Source organism: Elephantulus edwardii, unplaced genomic scaffold, assembly GCF_000299155.1.
Source record: "Elephantulus edwardii isolate Elephantulus edwardi_28Jun2011 unplaced genomic scaffold, EleEdw1.0 scaffold00016, whole genome shotgun sequence".
In the NCBI taxonomy this organism is placed as follows: Eukaryota; Metazoa; Chordata; class Mammalia; order Macroscelidea; family Macroscelididae; genus Elephantulus; species Elephantulus edwardii.
The window spans coordinates 8,083,378-8,101,601 of NW_006399766.1; the positions used below are offsets into that span (position 1 = coordinate 8,083,378).

General features: G+C 38.8%; 1 protein-coding gene across 1 annotated transcript in view; it reads left to right on the forward strand.

The window, feature by feature from the left end:
- Positions 1–13,637, forward strand: part of LOC102843189 (dystrophin-like) — a 1,161,727-nt gene extending 1,148,090 nt beyond the window's left edge. Inside the window, exons 18-20 of the mRNA XM_006881860.1 lie at positions 11,103–11,245; positions 13,235–13,278; positions 13,587–13,637. Of these exons, the coding sequence (XP_006881922.1) occupies positions 11,103–11,245; positions 13,235–13,278; positions 13,587–13,637 (238 nt within the window). The remainder of the gene's footprint in view (positions 1–11,102; positions 11,246–13,234; positions 13,279–13,586) is intronic.
- Positions 13,638–18,224: the final 4,587 nt, after the last annotated feature.

Below are 18,224 nucleotides of genomic sequence, written 5' to 3' on the forward strand. Positions count from 1 at the left end.
TTGTACTGAAACAACATGGAGTTGCTGTGATGCTGAACAACTGTGCCTTAGGTGTGTCAAACACCATAATCGCTAGCTATTGTGAGCAGTGTTTGGTGGAGCTCCCAAATTGATTCAGGTTTGGAAGCAGTAATGGCATCCACTTCCTAAACCAGATGCCTCTGGAAACTCCATGAACATAGAGAAACGATGACAGTTATAAAACAGGGTTCAGGTCTTTTGTTTATAGGGTCACTATGAGTTGTATTTGACTCGATGGCACTTAATAACAACAACAATGACTCGATGGCAGTTAATAATGACAACAACATAAACATTTGAGAAGCAAGGATATCAATTTAAAGACTGTTTCTCCTTAGAGGTAAGAAATGGTGAAATTTAGTCTCACTGACTTGGAGCATGTTTTGGAAAAGAACTGTCCCTTGGAGAGAGATAGCAGTCTCAAAATTGTGCAAGATCTGAGAAGGAGAGAAAGACCCTCTATGAGATGGATTAAAACATTGACTACTACAATAGACTTGAGCAAGACGGATATCATGAGGATGTCTCAGGTTAGGAAAGGTTCAGATTTGTTGTTCATTGGGTCACTATGAATCATAGTCTACTTGATGACACCTAACAACAACAATGCATAAGCAATTGAAATGAAAATATACACCAAGATCAAGTTCACTGTCACTGAGTTTGTTCCTTCTCATAGTAACCCCACCTCAGGTTACCAAGGCTACAAATCTTAGTGATAGCAGACTGCCCATCTTTTTATATTCATCGGAACAACTAGTAGATTTGAACCACTGGAGAACTGGTTTGTGTATTAGTAATACAACCGCGCCACCAAAACTCTATAAAGGAGCATGATTGGTCTAATTGATATCATCTTTCTGGGAGCCACAGTGAGTAAGGCTGACTCCATTCATACAATAAATTTTAGAAAGAAAACTTGAGCCTTCTAAATTTGGAGGTTTTATACAGCTTACATATTTTCCAGTTTCCAAAATAGAGAAGGTACCCTTGATTAAAGAATATAGTCACTTTGGAAATTCAATGAAATGGCTACTCTTTTGTCTGGGAACCCACAAGTTTTAATTTTGTGGACTGGTGATGCATGCCTTGATCAGGGTGGAAAAATCGTCACTTCACTGCTAATCATAAATAACTTATTAACAAGATATATTAGGATATATTTGAAGAGGTTAGGGCACAGTTGTTATCATTTACTGTCAAGTTGAAACCAAAGCGTACCCTCCAGAGGTTTTGCAGAGGCATTAAGTCACAAGGGAAGAAGCTTGGAGGAGCTGGTAGATTCAAACCTCGTGCTTTTGGGTTGGCAGCACAACTCCTTACTACTAAGCCACCAGAGCTCTTTAAGTAAGGCAGGGGGATCAGTATCGATTCAAAAAGCAAATATTATTTTATGAATAAAATAAGCCCTCATTTCCCAACAGTATAAAGGATATTTTATACCTGAACAATTAGATTGTATTTAAACAATAGTTTTTCTGTGATGACATATGGAAATATATTTTCGTACAGCGTGATGTTTAAGGATAATAACATGAGACAGAAATAAGAAGTGTATTGTTTGTTGAGTTCTGGATATATTGTCAGGAAGAGCTTGTCCTTGGGAAAGAACATCATGGTTGGTAAAGTGGAGGGTCTTTAAAAGAGAGGAAGACCCTCAATAAGCTAGACTGACACAATGGCTGTAATCCTAGAGGATGTGTACTGGATCCAAGAGGTTTTATTCTGTTTGTTCATAGGGTGGTTTTGAGTTAGAGTCAACTAGACAACATTTAACAACACAAAAATATAATGAAGTCTTGTAGCTGTCCTAAAGTCTTTTAACTTCCTTTCTGCACATGTCAAGTTAGTTTTAGCTCTAAGACTAAGTTCTAATCTATGTAATGCCAATGGAAAGAATGTGTGAGACACCTTCTGGCTTTTCAAATGAACCAATAAGCAACTTCCTGAGTAAAGTTTGGAGTTGTCAAGGATTTAATTTCACTTAGATGCACAATCAGCATCTATAGCATGATCAACTTTAAACTATTGCATTTCTTATAAAGATTAGACAAATTAGATCAACTGAACCCCTTCATAATTAAGCTATAGAGCTCATACTGCTAATCCAAAGGCCAGTGGTTCGGATCCACCAGTGATTCCAAGAAGGATGGACTATTACCTCACATTAAGATTTATAACCTTGAAATGAAGTATTCCAACGAAAAAATTTAGTGTAAAAAAAAAAAATTTAAGTGTTATAGAGCTAGGGTGCCACTTTAAGAAATAAGGTGTTCCTGGCTCAGTTATGGCATTTTCAGTTGTTTCATATGCATATGAAAACTGGACAGTGAATAAAAAAGACTGAAGGATTGTGGGTTGGAGAGGAATAGTGAGTATACGCCATGGGCAGCCAAAAGAGCAAACAAATCTGTCTTGAAAGAAGTGCAGTGCAATGCATATTAGAAACCAATAGACATCATGCTTGAAAAAAATAGAAGGTCAGTGAAGCAGAAGAAGATTCTTTAGAAGATGGACTTGCACAGGGTCTACAACAAAGGATTTTGGTACTCAGGAGTTAAGGTGGATGGTGCAGGTTTCCACCAGTTTTACATAGTGTGGCTTTAAGTCAGAGTTAGCTCAGTGGCGCCTAATGCCATCAGTGGCTCTATGAAATCCTCAGATCCCTCTGCATACTCCTATTTGCTGATGATTAAATGCCCACCTTAATAGATTAGAAAGGACTTCAGAAAAATACCACCTATAAAGCTCTTGGAAGAGCAAATAGGAGTCAGTGTGTAAACATGATTGATTTAGATGAGAAGTGCCTGTTCATTTGCCATGCACTTCTGCAGTGGTATCTGAAGAAGCTTCAATAGCATTGAAACATGGGAGAAGAAGGGAACAAATCACACATGTACTAGGGCAGTAGCTGCCAAAGGGATACACAAGGCGAAGGGGGGGAATAAATGGGCCGTTGTTTTTGAGACTCCATCTGAGAAGTATCCAGGAAGGAGAAATTGTTTATTGTGCTAAACGCTGTGGAAATATCCCTGATAGTAAGTGTTGAATGTGGGCCATTGGCACTTGACGGGAGTGAATGGGAGGCCTTTTCAAAATCTACGTCTGCTGCTGCTTTATCTATGCAGCTGTCCACTGGCGGCCATACAATGGTAGTAGCTGAGAGTTAACATCCTGAACTCTAAGGGGGAATGCTAAAAGGTAGAAAGTAGACGGTCTTACTATACAGTAAGGCTGGAAAAAAAGCAGTAGGAAGACCAACTTTCAATTAGACTGAGTTGAAACAACAAGCCTAAATGAAAGCAAGGGAGAGAATGAAATTGGAAAATTAGATTAGTTTAGGGAAAGCTTGGCTCTTGGAATTTAAGAATTTGCTGTTGAGCTCAGAGAAAACCTGGGAATAAATGATGTAAGCTGATGGGTGTTTTGTTTCTTTCATTTTAGCAAGGAAGGCAACCTTTATAATTTTTGTAACAATGAAGATAATTTTTCCCTCTATGCAAAATATTTCATTCAAGTGTCCTAGAGCTAGTTGGGCTTTTTTTTTTTTAATTTTTTATTTCCCTAGCAAAATTTGAAATTCAAAATTGTTTTGTTATTGTTCAGGCGTGTTAACAAACAGGGGTAAAATCCAACAGATAAAGAAACAAGAAGACTGAATGAAAGGATGGGGAATGTTCTGTGGTACTTTAGATCCTGTCCCTTGAACTAATCAGAATTATTAGAAGTACCTGCCAACTGGTGCCCTGGCGTCTCAGAGAATCTTCACAGACAGAAAGCAGCAAACAGGCGGTTACCATGGTGTTGACTCCACAGAGCCTTATTGTGTGGAGTGAACCAATTTACTTGGCAGGCCCTCTAGCCTAGGAGCTGATTTAATCCTAATTCATTGAAAAGGTGTGTGGTGGGATTTTTAAAAAAATAATAATAATTATTATCATTATTATATTATTCTTTTTTTTAAAAGTGAAGGGGAGCATGTCCAAGTGTGTACCATGCCTCGGTTGGTTGTGTGTCTGAAGCATTTTATCATGTCAAATGGACACTTAACAAAAATGAACTCGTTATTAGTGTGGGCTGCTACGTTTTTATCTCCATTCTCTAACAAATAGTAAGCATTTAGTGTTTCTTTTTGTGGTTAAAGAAAAGATAGAGGTTGGCTTTTATTTGATTGTGGGGTGTGTGTGTTTTTTTTTTTTTTTAAAAAAAAGGATATAATTTTGCATTCACCAGAAGGGCTGAAGTATAAAAGTGTAATAAGATTTTACTTGAAGGTAAATTTTTCATTTTCAAACTGAGTAGATCAAGACTGAGGGGTACTTCGTGGAACAATAGAGAACTGCCCCATTGGGTTTTCTGGCCTCTAATCTTTTTTGCGAACAGATCTTGAGGTCTTTCATCCAAAATGCTGTTGGATGGATTTCACCTCAAATAATTCTGCTGCTTGTTTAGCACTGAACTGAGACACCAGCCCAATCCTTTCATGTTGAATACGTAACTGACTTGGTTTTATTTTGCTTAAGATACAATTTGAAGAAGCACTAGAGTATAATTACAACATGTGGGCAAACTAGACTTGGCTTAAAAGTAATAATGATGATAATATAAAAACCTAAACAGGAACTAGCTCATAATCTGTTTATAAAACGAATTATTTTTCTAATAAACACCTTTATGTTATTGTAATGTGCTGTTGAGTCACTTGTGACTCATAGTGACCCTATATACAAAAGCTTTGAGAGAACCCTGCTCTATCCTGTGCCAACTTTATTGTCTCTGACACTACTCCCATTACCCCAGTCACTGAGTCCATCTATCTCATCGAGGGTCTTCCTCTCTTGCACTGTCCTTCCGGCCTCCCAAGCATGATGTCCCTCTGTGCAACATATCCAAAGTATATCCAAAGATAAAGCTTCAGAATCCTTGCCTCCAAGGAGCAGCCTGGTTTCACCCTTTCTAGGACAAACCTGTTCATTGTCCTGGCAGTCCATTCAACACTCTTCTCCAGCACCACAGCTCAAAGGCATCAAATCTCCTATTATCATCCCTAGTCATTGTCCAGCTTTCTGATGGATAGCAAGTAATTGTGAAGGTCATGGCCTGGATCAGGCACACCTTAGTCTCCAGACTGACATCATTGCTCTTCAGCACTAGAGAGATCCCTGACAACAGGCTTTCTCAAAGCAATTCATCTTTTGATTTCTTGGCTGCTGGTACCAAGAGCGGTGATTGTGGAGCCAAGCAAACTGAAGCAGTTAACAATCTGAATCTCTTCACATCTATGTACATAAATCAAAATTTCCCTAAACCCAGTACTTTCAGTTATGTTTGGGTTTTATGGGGCTACAGGCATAACTGAACTATCTTTTCTAAAACCATGCACATCAAAATGGAGCAAGAGAAAACTCCATATTGCCTTCCAGAATGGTTGTACCATTTTGCATTTTATTAGCCATGTATGAGAGTCCTCAACTTTCTACATCCTCACATTTATTGCTTGCCATCCTGTTAAACTATGCTACTTTGATACTTTGGTATCTCACTGTGATTTAGAGCATTACTTCTTGTGTCTCTTGGCCATATAATCTCTAAGGAAAAAAGAACTGAAACACAAATGGAGATTTGCACACTGTAGTCGTAGCAGCAGCATTCACTTTGGCAAGAAAATAGGAACAGCCCACATGCACATCAACAGACATACAGACTGAGAAATTATGATGCATTTACAAAATGGAATACTATGCAGCACTCAGGAGTAACAGTTTCATAAAATACGATATAACATGTGAGAGTCCAGAAAACATTATGCTGAGCGAACTAACTCTGTCTCATAAGGACATATACTGCATAAGACCATTATTGTAAACATAGAAGGATAACTCATAAGATGTGGATAAGAGCCCAAAGGGGAAAGAGAAGGGGACAGGAGGTCTGGGGTGGGGTGGGGGAATCACTAGATTGCAGTGTTTGGTGGATGAGGGAGAGAATGAAAGAATTAGGAAAGATCCACTGAGAAAACCAAAATAAATGAGAGAAGCTGGGAGTGACTGGTAGATCATGGAATAATCTGTGATGTATTGATGTGCTAACCAAAAGATTATCCATTTCCATGGGTTCAAGTTTGCAAAGGTCGGTCACACTCTTCCCATGAATATTTCTATAATCTGAACCAGATGGACAATTCTCTGAGTCAGAGATAACTCAATAGCAGTGAGTCTGAGTTTCAACTTTTTAGCACATCCAGAAAGCCGAAATCCAATCAGGAAAAAAAAAAATCACAGCCATTGGCATCCATCAGGGCTTCTGTTAGACTCTAAAATTCTTGGATTTGCTCAGTGGTGATGGGTTTGATTTGTTCTTTGATGGACAATCACGTCTTACACATTTAAATGAAAGTATATTTTATGTGTGACCAAAGGACAAGGGACAACTTTGGCCAAGATGGCCAAAATGAATCTTAGTAAGGAATCAAGCTTTCAAGAATAATTTTCCCCATGGAGAGATGGATGAGAGTTGATGAAGGCTTATGCTCATTGGAGGAAGTCCAAGACAAGCGTCCTAAAATCTTCTGATGGAGATAAAGTTAAAAAAGAAAAAAAAAAAGAGTAAAAAAAAAAACCAACCAAGAAAATAATACAACTGAGTAAAAGGAAAATTATATCTATCAAAGCCAACTCATATAAGGTATTTTAGGCTCTTTTGTCACTGTGGGGGGGGAGGATTAACTCTATGATAGAAAATTAATAATATGTAATAGAATAGAAAATTGAGTCAGCTACCTAAGAAGTAAGGTTAGTAGTAAACTTCAGGTAAAAGGAGGGAACCTGCTTAAAATGTAAGAGACCAGAGTGAAATGGTGAATGCATAAATGGCGAATGCATAAGTAAATTTCTGTGTTTGTTTGATAATTGGAAGTGGAAGGAAACTTTGCCTGCTAATTTAACTCTTCTTAGTAAAGTGAAAAAGAAGATAGTCTTCTGAGAAATGTTGAAAAGGTGTTAGAGTCAGCACTTTGAGGGCTTGCAGAAAAGTTTTCAATAGTTCTTTTAGAGAGTCCCTTCTCTGAGGCCTTTGCTTCTTTGTTATAGTGCGTTTGCAGCTCAAGAGCTGATAGATATTCAAGGATCCAGATTCAGGCAGTTTATAATAGAAAGGGATGCCAGGAAGCACTGTAAGCAAATGGATAAGAGACCTAGGAATGGGAACATTTCCAACAAATAAAGGCTGAGACATAAGCACATGATTTCTGTGGTAGCTAGGTCTCAAATAGGCTGGATACTCACTGAGACATTGTGTTTGAGACACATATTTCAGGACTATACCACTTAGGGGCAGTAGGACTTTGTTTGTAATCCACATTATGCATTAGCAATTAAACTTGATTTGTAATCCACCTTATGCATTAACAACTGGAAACCAGACACTTAAATGTGGTGAGTCAAATATAATGTAGGAAAGAAAGCAACTACCATGGATGGCTCTGGTGACCTAGTGGCAAGAAGCTGCGCTGCAATCCCAAAGGTATGAGGTTCGAGGTCATCAGCTGCTCCTTGGGAGGAGAATGGCCAGTGTCTTCCCGTGTGATTAACTGCCTCAGAAGACCAGCCAGAGGGTCAGCTATGGGTCTGTTCTGACTCTATGATACACAACAACAACAACTGTGGATGGTGTCATAAAAATCCCTGAATCTTTACCATGCACACAAGAAGGAAACAGGTTTTTTAAGTCTTGACTGATAATGCCCTCTAATGGTGAAAGTCTCTGAATTTCTCATTGTACAACCTCGGTAACTGGCTTCCTTATCTGGTGCTGCCCTAACAGAGTTAATACAGTGAACGATTCTAGATTCTAACAATACAGAAAATCCTTCTCTTACAGATTAGGAGGCTAGAAATGCAAAGTGTAGCATGCAACTCGAGGAGAATGCTTTCGCCCCCTCTGCTTCTGGAGTCAGGTCTTTTTCTGCTTCAGCTTCTGTAGGCCATATGTTCCTTGCAGTTCTCTATGTGCCTTGGCCTTTTCTGGTGTCAAAAAGCTTTGTAGAACAGGAGCCTGGGTCCAAACAGATTCCTTCCACTCCCAGTGATTCTTTCTTAGGTGGTGCTGAGATCTCCACGCTACACTTCCATTCTTCCTCTTTTATCTCTTGTGAAATATTTAGTGTTACAAGCCACATGGTAAGGAAACCCCTCTTAGATGGAGTCAGTGCTGTCATGGGATTAAAGGTTGTTGCATTCCATCTTTTACTATATTTACCCTTGTTTTGCTTATCAGATCATGCGGAATCAATGCATAGCTTCAATATGATGTGATTCCCTATATGCAATTTATTTGGAGGCCCAACTCAATCATCGGTGTCAGTAGCAAATAACTCAGTAAATATTTATTATCATGACACAGGCTTCGCTTGAAGTAAAAGTAATAATGGTTAACAAGATGAATGTGTTTCCTGCCTCTGTATACTAACAGTTTGAGGTCAATTAACTTCTCTAAACTTTGATCTTATATGGGGAAGGAGAATTGGTAATACCTAGACACATAATTTTACAGAAATAATAGGAGAGAATGAGGTATCTTTGCAAGTGCTTAGAATTCTTTGAAGCTTTGTATCCATTTAATAAGTGTGTAGGCTTTTGAGTCTTCGAATTCTGGTTTAAAAAATCAATTCATATTTTATGATAGTGGAGAATTTTCTTAATGAGAGCACATATGAAAAATTACTAGAGATTCTAGCTCACTCCATCTTTTATACGATTTGAAAGTCTAACATGGATGCCAGAATATGTATTTCAATCTGAGACTACATCAGTAAATGTATTTCAAATTAAGACTAATTTTCTATGCTCTGGTTACACATGGCATTATTAATACATTCTCTTCTGCTACCAAATTATGAGGAAAGATACTGCCAAGACCTGGAGTATAAAAAGGAGGTGCTGAACTTAAAAAAAAAACAACAACCAAAACCCACAACCAAAACAAAACAGGCCGTGGGATAAACTGGAAGTCATTAAGTGTGACCTGATTTCAACTGTTTGAAGGCTGAGAAAAAGAGATGGTTGATTGGTAAATTTCTGCCTTTCCATGCGAGAGGCTCAAGTTTGATGCGAGAGGCTCAAGTTTGATGCCCGGCCAAGGTACTTCCTGTGTGACAACTTATCTTTTGACAGTGAAGGCCTATAATAGTATAGGCTTGAGCTGACGAAGATGAATGTTCTCTATTGATCACAATAGCCCAATAGGCAGCAGATCATGGGGATTGTGTGAGACTGAAGGCACTTTCCTTACACTGTGTGTGGGATCTCCCAGAATCAGGTGAACTATGATATACAAAGTGCATTATGCATTTCTCATAACCTGCATTTTTGTCTTGCTTTAGACCTTTTCTATGGAAATTGAGTATTTCATCTTTCTGAAGGCTATCATTGTGTCTGTTTTGTTTAATAATTGTGATCTCTACATGTCCTCTTCATAAATCTTTTACAGATGGTGATAGAATCTTGGGATATTTTCTTTGGAAAAAAATGAACACATATTCACGATTGTCACTAAAATTTCTTCCCCACCCTTGCAGCCCCTGGATCACTCCTCTAAAACCTCTATTTTAACAAGAGTTGCTTGAACAGAGTGACGACTTATCCCCTGTAGCTCCAGAGAGCTCAGCCAAAAAAGAATGGGAATGAGATGAGAATTGAGCATATAGGTTTGACTGCAACATAACTCACTCCCAAACCAATGTGGATAAGACCTTTGGAATAGTTTCATTGGGTCCTTTGGCTTTTCTTATCGTTGTTATATGCCATCGAGTTACCTGTAACTCACAGCAACCCTATCCTGGGCCATTCTCACTATCTCCAACACACCTACACTCATTACCTCTGTTATTGGGTCAATCTAACACATCCAGGGTCTTCTTCTCCTGCGCTATCTCTTCACCCTTCCAAACACGATGTCCTTCTCCATGGACTGGTAATATTATTAATTGGATCACTCATTTGATTGTATTCCACACTTGCCATGACCCAGCAAGCTAAAGAAGTCTTCACTGACTGGCATCATGTTTCAAGCTCTTCCATGGGACCTCCCTTACCGACTAGCTTGGGTTTCTCTAGCCCACAGTCACCCTAGAGTTGCCATACAACCTTTATGCCAGTTGCCTTCTCAGATTTTATGCTCTTGGAGTCCAAGCTCCTGTGTGCCATCACTTGACAATCACCTGTGGACCCCTTGCTTATATCATACTTGCAGGGGTCCCAATGGCTTTTCAGGCAAGTATGTTGTTGTTATTGTTGAGTACCATCAAGTTGGAAATAATTCCTACCTGAACCAGCAGCAGGTTTTCAGGAGCTATAAATGGCAGAGGAAGAGTTAGCCCATCTTTTCTTTTTTAAAATAAAAATGATTGCCATTTGGATTTCCATTCATTCATTGGTGCACATTATCCTCCCTCCTTCTGCCCCCAGTTTACTTTTTTCTCTTTTAAAAAATTCATTTATAGTTGCACCGTTTCCTTTATACACCCACCCAGCCCCAGTCTATTTTTGTGTGTGTGTGTGCACCTCTTTCTTATTCTGGCTTCTTGTCGTGCAAATAATGCCTAGTCATATATTAAGGATTCGAACCATGTGTTATTTTATGGTTGGCTGTGCAGCTTCTTACCACTAAGCTACCAAGACAGAGCTCCTTCCTGAGAATATTAGACAGTGTGATTATCAGAGATAGGGTTCTGTGGATGCCCCACACACGAATGCTTGGTTTGTTTTAAATACTTTATAAGAAGAAAAATTGTTACTTGGTAAAGCAATACTCATTCACCCTGTGCAAGCATTCGGATAGGGACTGAGAGGAGATAAGATGACCTCCAGGATCATCAGTGTCTAGGAAAATGTTAACAAATTTTGAGTCTCTCTTACTAGGGACAGAGTGGTATTATTAAAAATAATAGGGACCAAAAAAAATAATAGGCACATCAGGCAGGTGTTTGCAATCTGGAGGAGAATGACAAATGTGAATAAATTGCTGCTGCTTCATGTAGAGGAAAGAGCTAATCAAGAAATAATGACCTTTCTTTCCTGTCTTAGGTTGGATGTCGATATGACTGAACTTCACAGTTGGATTACTCGCTCGGAAGCTGTGTTGCAGAGTCCAGAATTTGCAATCTTTCGGAAGGAAGGCAGCTTCTCAGATCTGAAAGACAAAGTCAATGTAGGTTATGCATTTGTTTGTTCCATTTTCTTAGGCTGCACTGCTTAGAAACTCTGTGCTTTGAGCTCCCCTTTAAGCCTAGTGGTTGGAAGGATTAAAACACTACGGCATAATGGCTTTCATAGAGCCTTAGAATGGATTTGATATATCAAGCTGAACCAAAGTTTTGCCTAGAAATATCTTTCCAGGTTCTGCTGAAAGTAAAAGGAATCCTTTTTTATACTTCTTAAAGATTTATATTATTTCTGCAACATATTATTTGGCTGTATATAAATGAACACATGTTCATTTTCCTTCAGGTATTTTCCTTTTAACGTCAAGGCTGAGTCTTAACAAATTTATGAAATTAAGTAGAATGCAGTGAGTAAAATGGACAAAAAAGACTAGAGTATAACAGTATACACTAGACCCTCATAGGGATCATACATAGAGCCTTACTTATCTTTTCCTGGTTATTGTAACATTATTTTTTATAGTTACTGTTACCTCTTGTGAATGACATTTGGATTTTCAGACATTTCTATATAATTTTACCTTTAGGATATCCATCCAGCCTTTCTCAATACTTACTTAAAATAAAATTAGTAAGTGACACAATGTTTTTCCTTTCTTCAGAATGGTTATAGTTTTGACCTTCACAATAAGACTGTGTATTAATTACACAAGAGCTGGTTAATCTTCAGGGACATTATCAAGGCTTTGATTTTTTTTTCAACTTCGACAATTATAAAGCATTCATTTGTGGTGCATAATTGGCAACAATTTGCAAGAGACTTTCTAATGGAGTAAATATTCCGCATTGGGCAGACAAGAGAAACAAATATTCTGAGTGTAAAATACATGTAGCTATAGGAAGAGCACATGTTAATCCTGTTTATTATTAGTTCTGCTTTATCTGTGTAACATTGGTTTTCATGAATTACAAAATCTTTTATACTTCTTTAAATACAGTGATGCCATAGATGGGAGCTAATATTATCTGTGCAGTTGGGTCTTTTAGAGGCATATAGGTAAAAGACTTTCAGGAGGAAAAAATCACCTCTTAATACTGTTTGGGGGAAGGACATAATCTCATGAACCATTCCTCTATTGCTGTTATGTGCCATCGAGTCACCTGTGACTCATAGCGACCCTATATACAATAGCTCTGAACCCTGCCCTGTCTTGATCCAGTCTCACTGTCTCAACACACTACCCAAATTGCCCTAGTTACTGTATCAATCCATCTCATCCAGGGTTTTCCTCTTCTGCTCTGTCTCTCCAACCTTCCCAGCATGATGTCCTTTTCTAAGGACTAAGTCTCTCCTGGTCACATGCCCAGAGTACGTAAGACAGAGCTTCAAAATCCTAGCCTCCAATGAGAAAGTTGGTTTCACTCTCTCCAAGATAGGCTTATTTGTTTGGTTGGCGGTCCATGGTGTGTTTAAGACTCTTCTCCAGCACCACACCTCAAAGGCATTGATTCTTCTTCTATCATCTTTAGTCATTATACAGTTCTCTGATGCAGAGCAAGTAATTGCAAAGAGCGTGGACTAGATCAGGCTCGCCTTAGTCTTTAGAATGACCTGAAGTTACCTATTTTTCGTTGTCAACTGGATGATTACTTTACATGTCTTAGCCAGCTCACAAAATACGCAGTTTTAGCAGTTCGCTGTTTCTGTCAGGTGGCATCAAGTTGCCTGGTTCTCATAGCAATTCTGTGAACAACAGATTATGAGCTTGCACTATCCCACAGCACCTTCACAATCTGATATGATCGAGCCCATTGTTAGAGTCATTGAGTCAGTCCATCTCATTGAGGATCATCTTCTCTTCCCTGATTCTACACCTTCCCCAGCATGATATTTTTTCAGAGGACTGGCCTCTCCTACTATCATTCCTAACGATGAAAGAAGAACCCTGGCTACACTTCCTCAGAGACAGACTTGTTTGTTTGTTTGTTTGTTTGTTTGTTTGTCAATCCATGGGATATTCAGTAATCCTCTCCAGCACCACCACTCAAAGACAGATTCTTCTGTCATCCTTATTCATTGCCTAACTTTCAAATGCCTGGTCAGTCATTTTAATGACAATGGCTTAGATCAGGCTTCTCTTAGTCTTTAAATTGACATCATTTCTCCTTGGGACTTTGGAGAGGCTGTTGGCCACAGATTTTCCCCATGCACCATGTCTTTTCATTTCTGGACTGCTGTTACCCAGGTGTTGATTGTGCTTCAAGTAAAAAGAAATCCTTGGCAACGCTAATCTTTTCTCCATCTCTCATGATGTTGCTTATCGGTTGAGTATTGAGGATTTTTGTTGTCTTGATATTGAAATGTAATCCATATTGAAGGCTGTAGTCTTTGATCTTCTGCATCAAGTGCTTCAAGTCCCCTTTGCTTCCAGAAAGTAAGGTGGTTTCATCTACATAACACAGGATATAGATGAGTCTTCCTCCAATTCTGATGCCACATTCTTCTTCATAGAGTCCAACTCCTTGAAGTGTTTGCTCATTATACAGAGTGAATAGGTATGGAGAAAGAATACAATCCTGATGCACATCTTTCATTATTTTAAACCACACATTTTCCCACCCCTTGGCTATCTGCTTCTTTTAAAAAAAAATGTTCTTTTTATATTGGTTTGCATACCAAATTTGTATACATTGTATTTCCTGATTTTCTTCATTGACATTGTGTTTCATCCAATCATTCCAATACATTGTGTTTCATAAAAGTAATCACCATTGAACTATTCCCACCACCATCTCTTCAGATCCCCACAGATCTTTCCATTTCTTTTATCTCTTCCCTCCACCTGCCAAATTGTGAAACATGTAACTTCCCCATGACGACCCTCACCCCTCTGTTCCCATCCCAACCCTCCTTGGACCCCTATACCCATTTTACTAGTTATCCTTCTATTTTTACAATAATGGGCATATGCAGTATTTGTTCTTATGAGACTGAGTTAGTTCACTCAGCAAGCATAATGCTTTCCAGTCTCTCCCAAATTATGTAGTATTTTTTTAAAGTCATTGCTCCTGATTGAGGCATAATATTCCATTGTGTGAATTTTCCATAATTTCACAATCCATTTGGTTATAGTTGGACATTTGGCCTCTTTCTATGTTCCTGCAATGATGAATAATGCTTCTTGCTCTATGTAGAAGTTCCACATGAACACAATTGTTTTTGGATGGCCATTTTTATCCATGCTACTCATAATTTGTTATGATCCATGTGGTCAAATATCTTTGCATAGTCAATAAAACACAGATAAAAATCCTTCTGGTATTCTCTGCTTTTAGCATAGATCCATCTGATATCAGCAATGACCTCTTGCCATGATCTCTTCTGAATCCAACTTGTATTCCTGTTGGTTCCACCCACTTTTAAATAATCTTCAGGAAGACTTTATATGCATGCAATTTTAATTATATTTTGGTCCATAATTTCCACATTCTGTTATGGTCCTTCTTGGGGGGGAATGGGAACAAATATGTCTCGATTTCAGTCCTTTGGCCAGGTACCTGGCTTCTCTATGTGATGGCAAACTGATAAGCACACCCAAGGTTGCTTCTGTTTCCTGAAAAGTCTCAATTAGTATGCCATCAATTCCTGAAGCCCTGATTTTTTGCCAGTGCCTCCAGTGCCACTTGGACTTTTTATTCACTAGTATTGTTTCCTGATCACATGCTACTTCTTGAAATGGTTCAGTGTGAAGCAAATCTTTTTGCTGTCATGATTCTGTGTTTTCTTTCCACCTTGTTGTGATGCTTTCTGCATTATTCAATTTTTTTTGTCCATAATAGGTGATCCTAAACATTTTCACTAAGTGGAAATTATTATTTTAGTCCTAATTTAGTTTGAAATGGAAGTTAAGAATTTATATATGCGCTTATGTAAATTTTGGATATTATGTATTTAAGATGTATCATCATTTCCAAGCGTGTTTTTTTATTTCTTTTGATTTTGGATGAACATTTGACTAGAAGACAATTACCTCTAGGAGAACCATTCAAAATACGTTTTCACAGATTTTTGTGGCTTCCTCAGGCAGTGCAATATGAATCACCTTGGGCAGGTATTTTCTTGTTGTTGTTGTTGTTATGTGCCGTCGAGTCGCCTGCGACTCATAGCGACCCTATGTACAACAGCCCTAAACTCCGCTCTGTCCTGTGCCAATCGCACTGCCTCTGACACTCCCATCCCGATTACCCCAGTCACTGAATCAATCCACCTCATAGAGGGCCTTCCTCTCCTGCGCCGTCCCTCCACCTATTTGAATCATGTAGTTGTCGGCCATGCTCTTTCTGTATCTTCGCAGCTCTGATTCCAGCAGGAGAGCAGAAATCTAGCATTTTAGGGATATAAATTTGAAAATTTCCTGCTCTCCTATGGTTACCTAGAAGCAATTTGCATTTAATCAATAGTATCAGCCAAGACAGACTGAAAACCGTTAAAAAAATATAGACAGTATTCTAGAAATGGCTTTCTTATGCCTCATGAGTCACCTTTATCAACAGGAACTCTTATTTTCTGAACACACATCTCTCTTAATTGCTTACTAAAAGAGGACATGAAATGAGTTACCTACACATTTCCTTTGGGCTAAACATAATAATGTATATGTATTAAAAATCCTTGAGAGAATGATGATGCATTTGCAAGTTAGGGATGCATTCATTTTCTTACTTCATATAGAGTCTTTGGAACACAGGGAAGGACCTTTTCATTAACTCCTTATTGTTATCTGTCCAGTTTGAACTGACTCATAGCTGACCCTCTGGTAGGTTTGCAGAGGCTGTAAACCACATGGAATGAGACTGTCTATCTTTGTCCCTTGCAGCAGCTAACAAATTTTCATCTACATGCATTTTAGGTTGGCAGGCAACTTCTTACATTTAAGACACCAGAGCTCAATCTGTACACTCACTCATTTGCCATCAAATTGGAACCAGTTCATAGCTCCGCTTCCTGGGAAGTTTCAGAAAACTGCAAAGGCTTTCACAGAAGATTGTCTATCTTTTTTTATTTTTATTTATATACATTGAATTTATACAATCTTTCATTTCCATTGTGTTTCATACAATCATTCATATAAACTGTACTTTATATAATTAATATTGATCTATGCCTGTTATTACCGTTCTTTTAAAGTCCCCACTGACTCTTATTCCTTTAAGTTCTCTTTATCTATCTACCCACTAAACTCTAACATCCTAAAGTTTTGCATACTTCCCATTTTCTTCCCCCGTCCCTCTTTGCTTTCCCCCTCTAGACATTTTTACACCTCTTACCAGATGTTCTTTTAATTTTATAATAATGGTCATATGCAGAATTTGTCCTTATGAGACTGAATTGTTCCACTCAGGATAATGCTCTCTAGATTCCCCTACATTATGTAGGGTTTTTTTTAAATAATTTTAATGAACATTTGCAGAGATTTTGGATTTCCATTCATTCATTCTGCACAGATTGTCTATCTTTATGTTACAGAGCCATTGGTGAATGTCAGCCATGGAAAGATGCCATCAACATATGTTGTTGTTATGTACCCTCGAGTCACCTGCGACTCATAGCAACCCTGAAGCCTGCCCTATTCTGAGCAAGTCTCACTAACTCTGACACACCAACCCTCATTACTGCAGTTACTTACTGTATCAATCCATCTCATCTGGAGGCTTCCTCTACTGCACTCTCTCCACCCTTCCAAGCATGATCTCTCCTGGCCACATGCTCAAAGTATATATAAGATGTATATGAGATGCCGTTTCAAAATCCTAGCCTCCAAGGAGAACCTTAGTTTCACCATCTCCAAGGTAGAACTATTTGTTTTCTTGGCAGTCCATGGTATGTTCAATACTCTTCTCCAGCACCACAACTTAAAGGCATCGATTCTTCTTCTGTCATTCTTAGTCGTTGTCCAGGTCTCTGATGCATTGGAAGTAATTGCAAAGACCATGGCCTACATCAAGAGCATCTTGATCTCTAGACTGATATAGTTGCTTTTCAGTACTCTGGAGAGGTCATTGACAGCAGATTTTCCCAGAACAATTAGTCTTTTGATATGCTGAGCGCATGAGCCGAGAGTATTGACTGTGGAGCTGAGTAAACTGTACTTAACAACTTCTACCTCTTCTCCATCTATCATCATGATACTTCCAATAGGCCCAGTGGTGAGAATCTTTTGTCTTCTGGATGTTGAGCTTTAATCCATGTTCTTGACTATAGTCCTGATATCATATATATTGCTGTTGTTATGTGCCATCGAGTCACCTGCGACTCATAGCAACCCAATGTCTTATTGTCTCTGACACACCTACTCCCATTACTCCAGTCACTGAATCAATCCATCCCATCTAGGGTCTTTCTTCTTCCTCTCTTATGCTGTCCCTCCACCCTCCCCAGCATGATGTCCCTCTCCAAGGACTGCTTGCTCCTTGCAACATGTCCAAAGTATGTCAGACGACACTTCAGAATCCTTGCCTCCAAGGTGCAGCCTAGTCTCACCCTCTCTAGGACGAACCTGTTTGTTCTCCTAGCAGTCCATGGTATATATTCAACACTCTTCTCCAGCACCACAGCTGAAAGGTATCAATTCTCCTTTTATCTTCCCTAGTCATTGTCCAGTTTTCTGATGTATAGCAAGTAATTGCAAAGACCATGGCCTGGATCAGGTGCACCTGAGTCTCCAGATTGACATCATTGTTTTTCAGCACACAGGAGAGGTTCATGACAACAGACTTTCTGAATGCAAATTGTCTTTTGATTTCCTGGATGCTGGTACCAGGCGTGTGGATTGTGGAGCCAAGCAAACTGAAGGTGTTAACAAACTCAATCTCGTCACATATACCATTCAGTGATATTTTGCTCATCATGTTGTTCAACGATCATCACTGTCCAATTCTAGCTATTTACATTGCCTTTAAAGGAAAATCATTTTCTCCTAGGCAGTAAGTCCACAATTTCTTCTCCCTCCTACCTCTGGTAAGCACTAATAAAGTTTGACCTCCA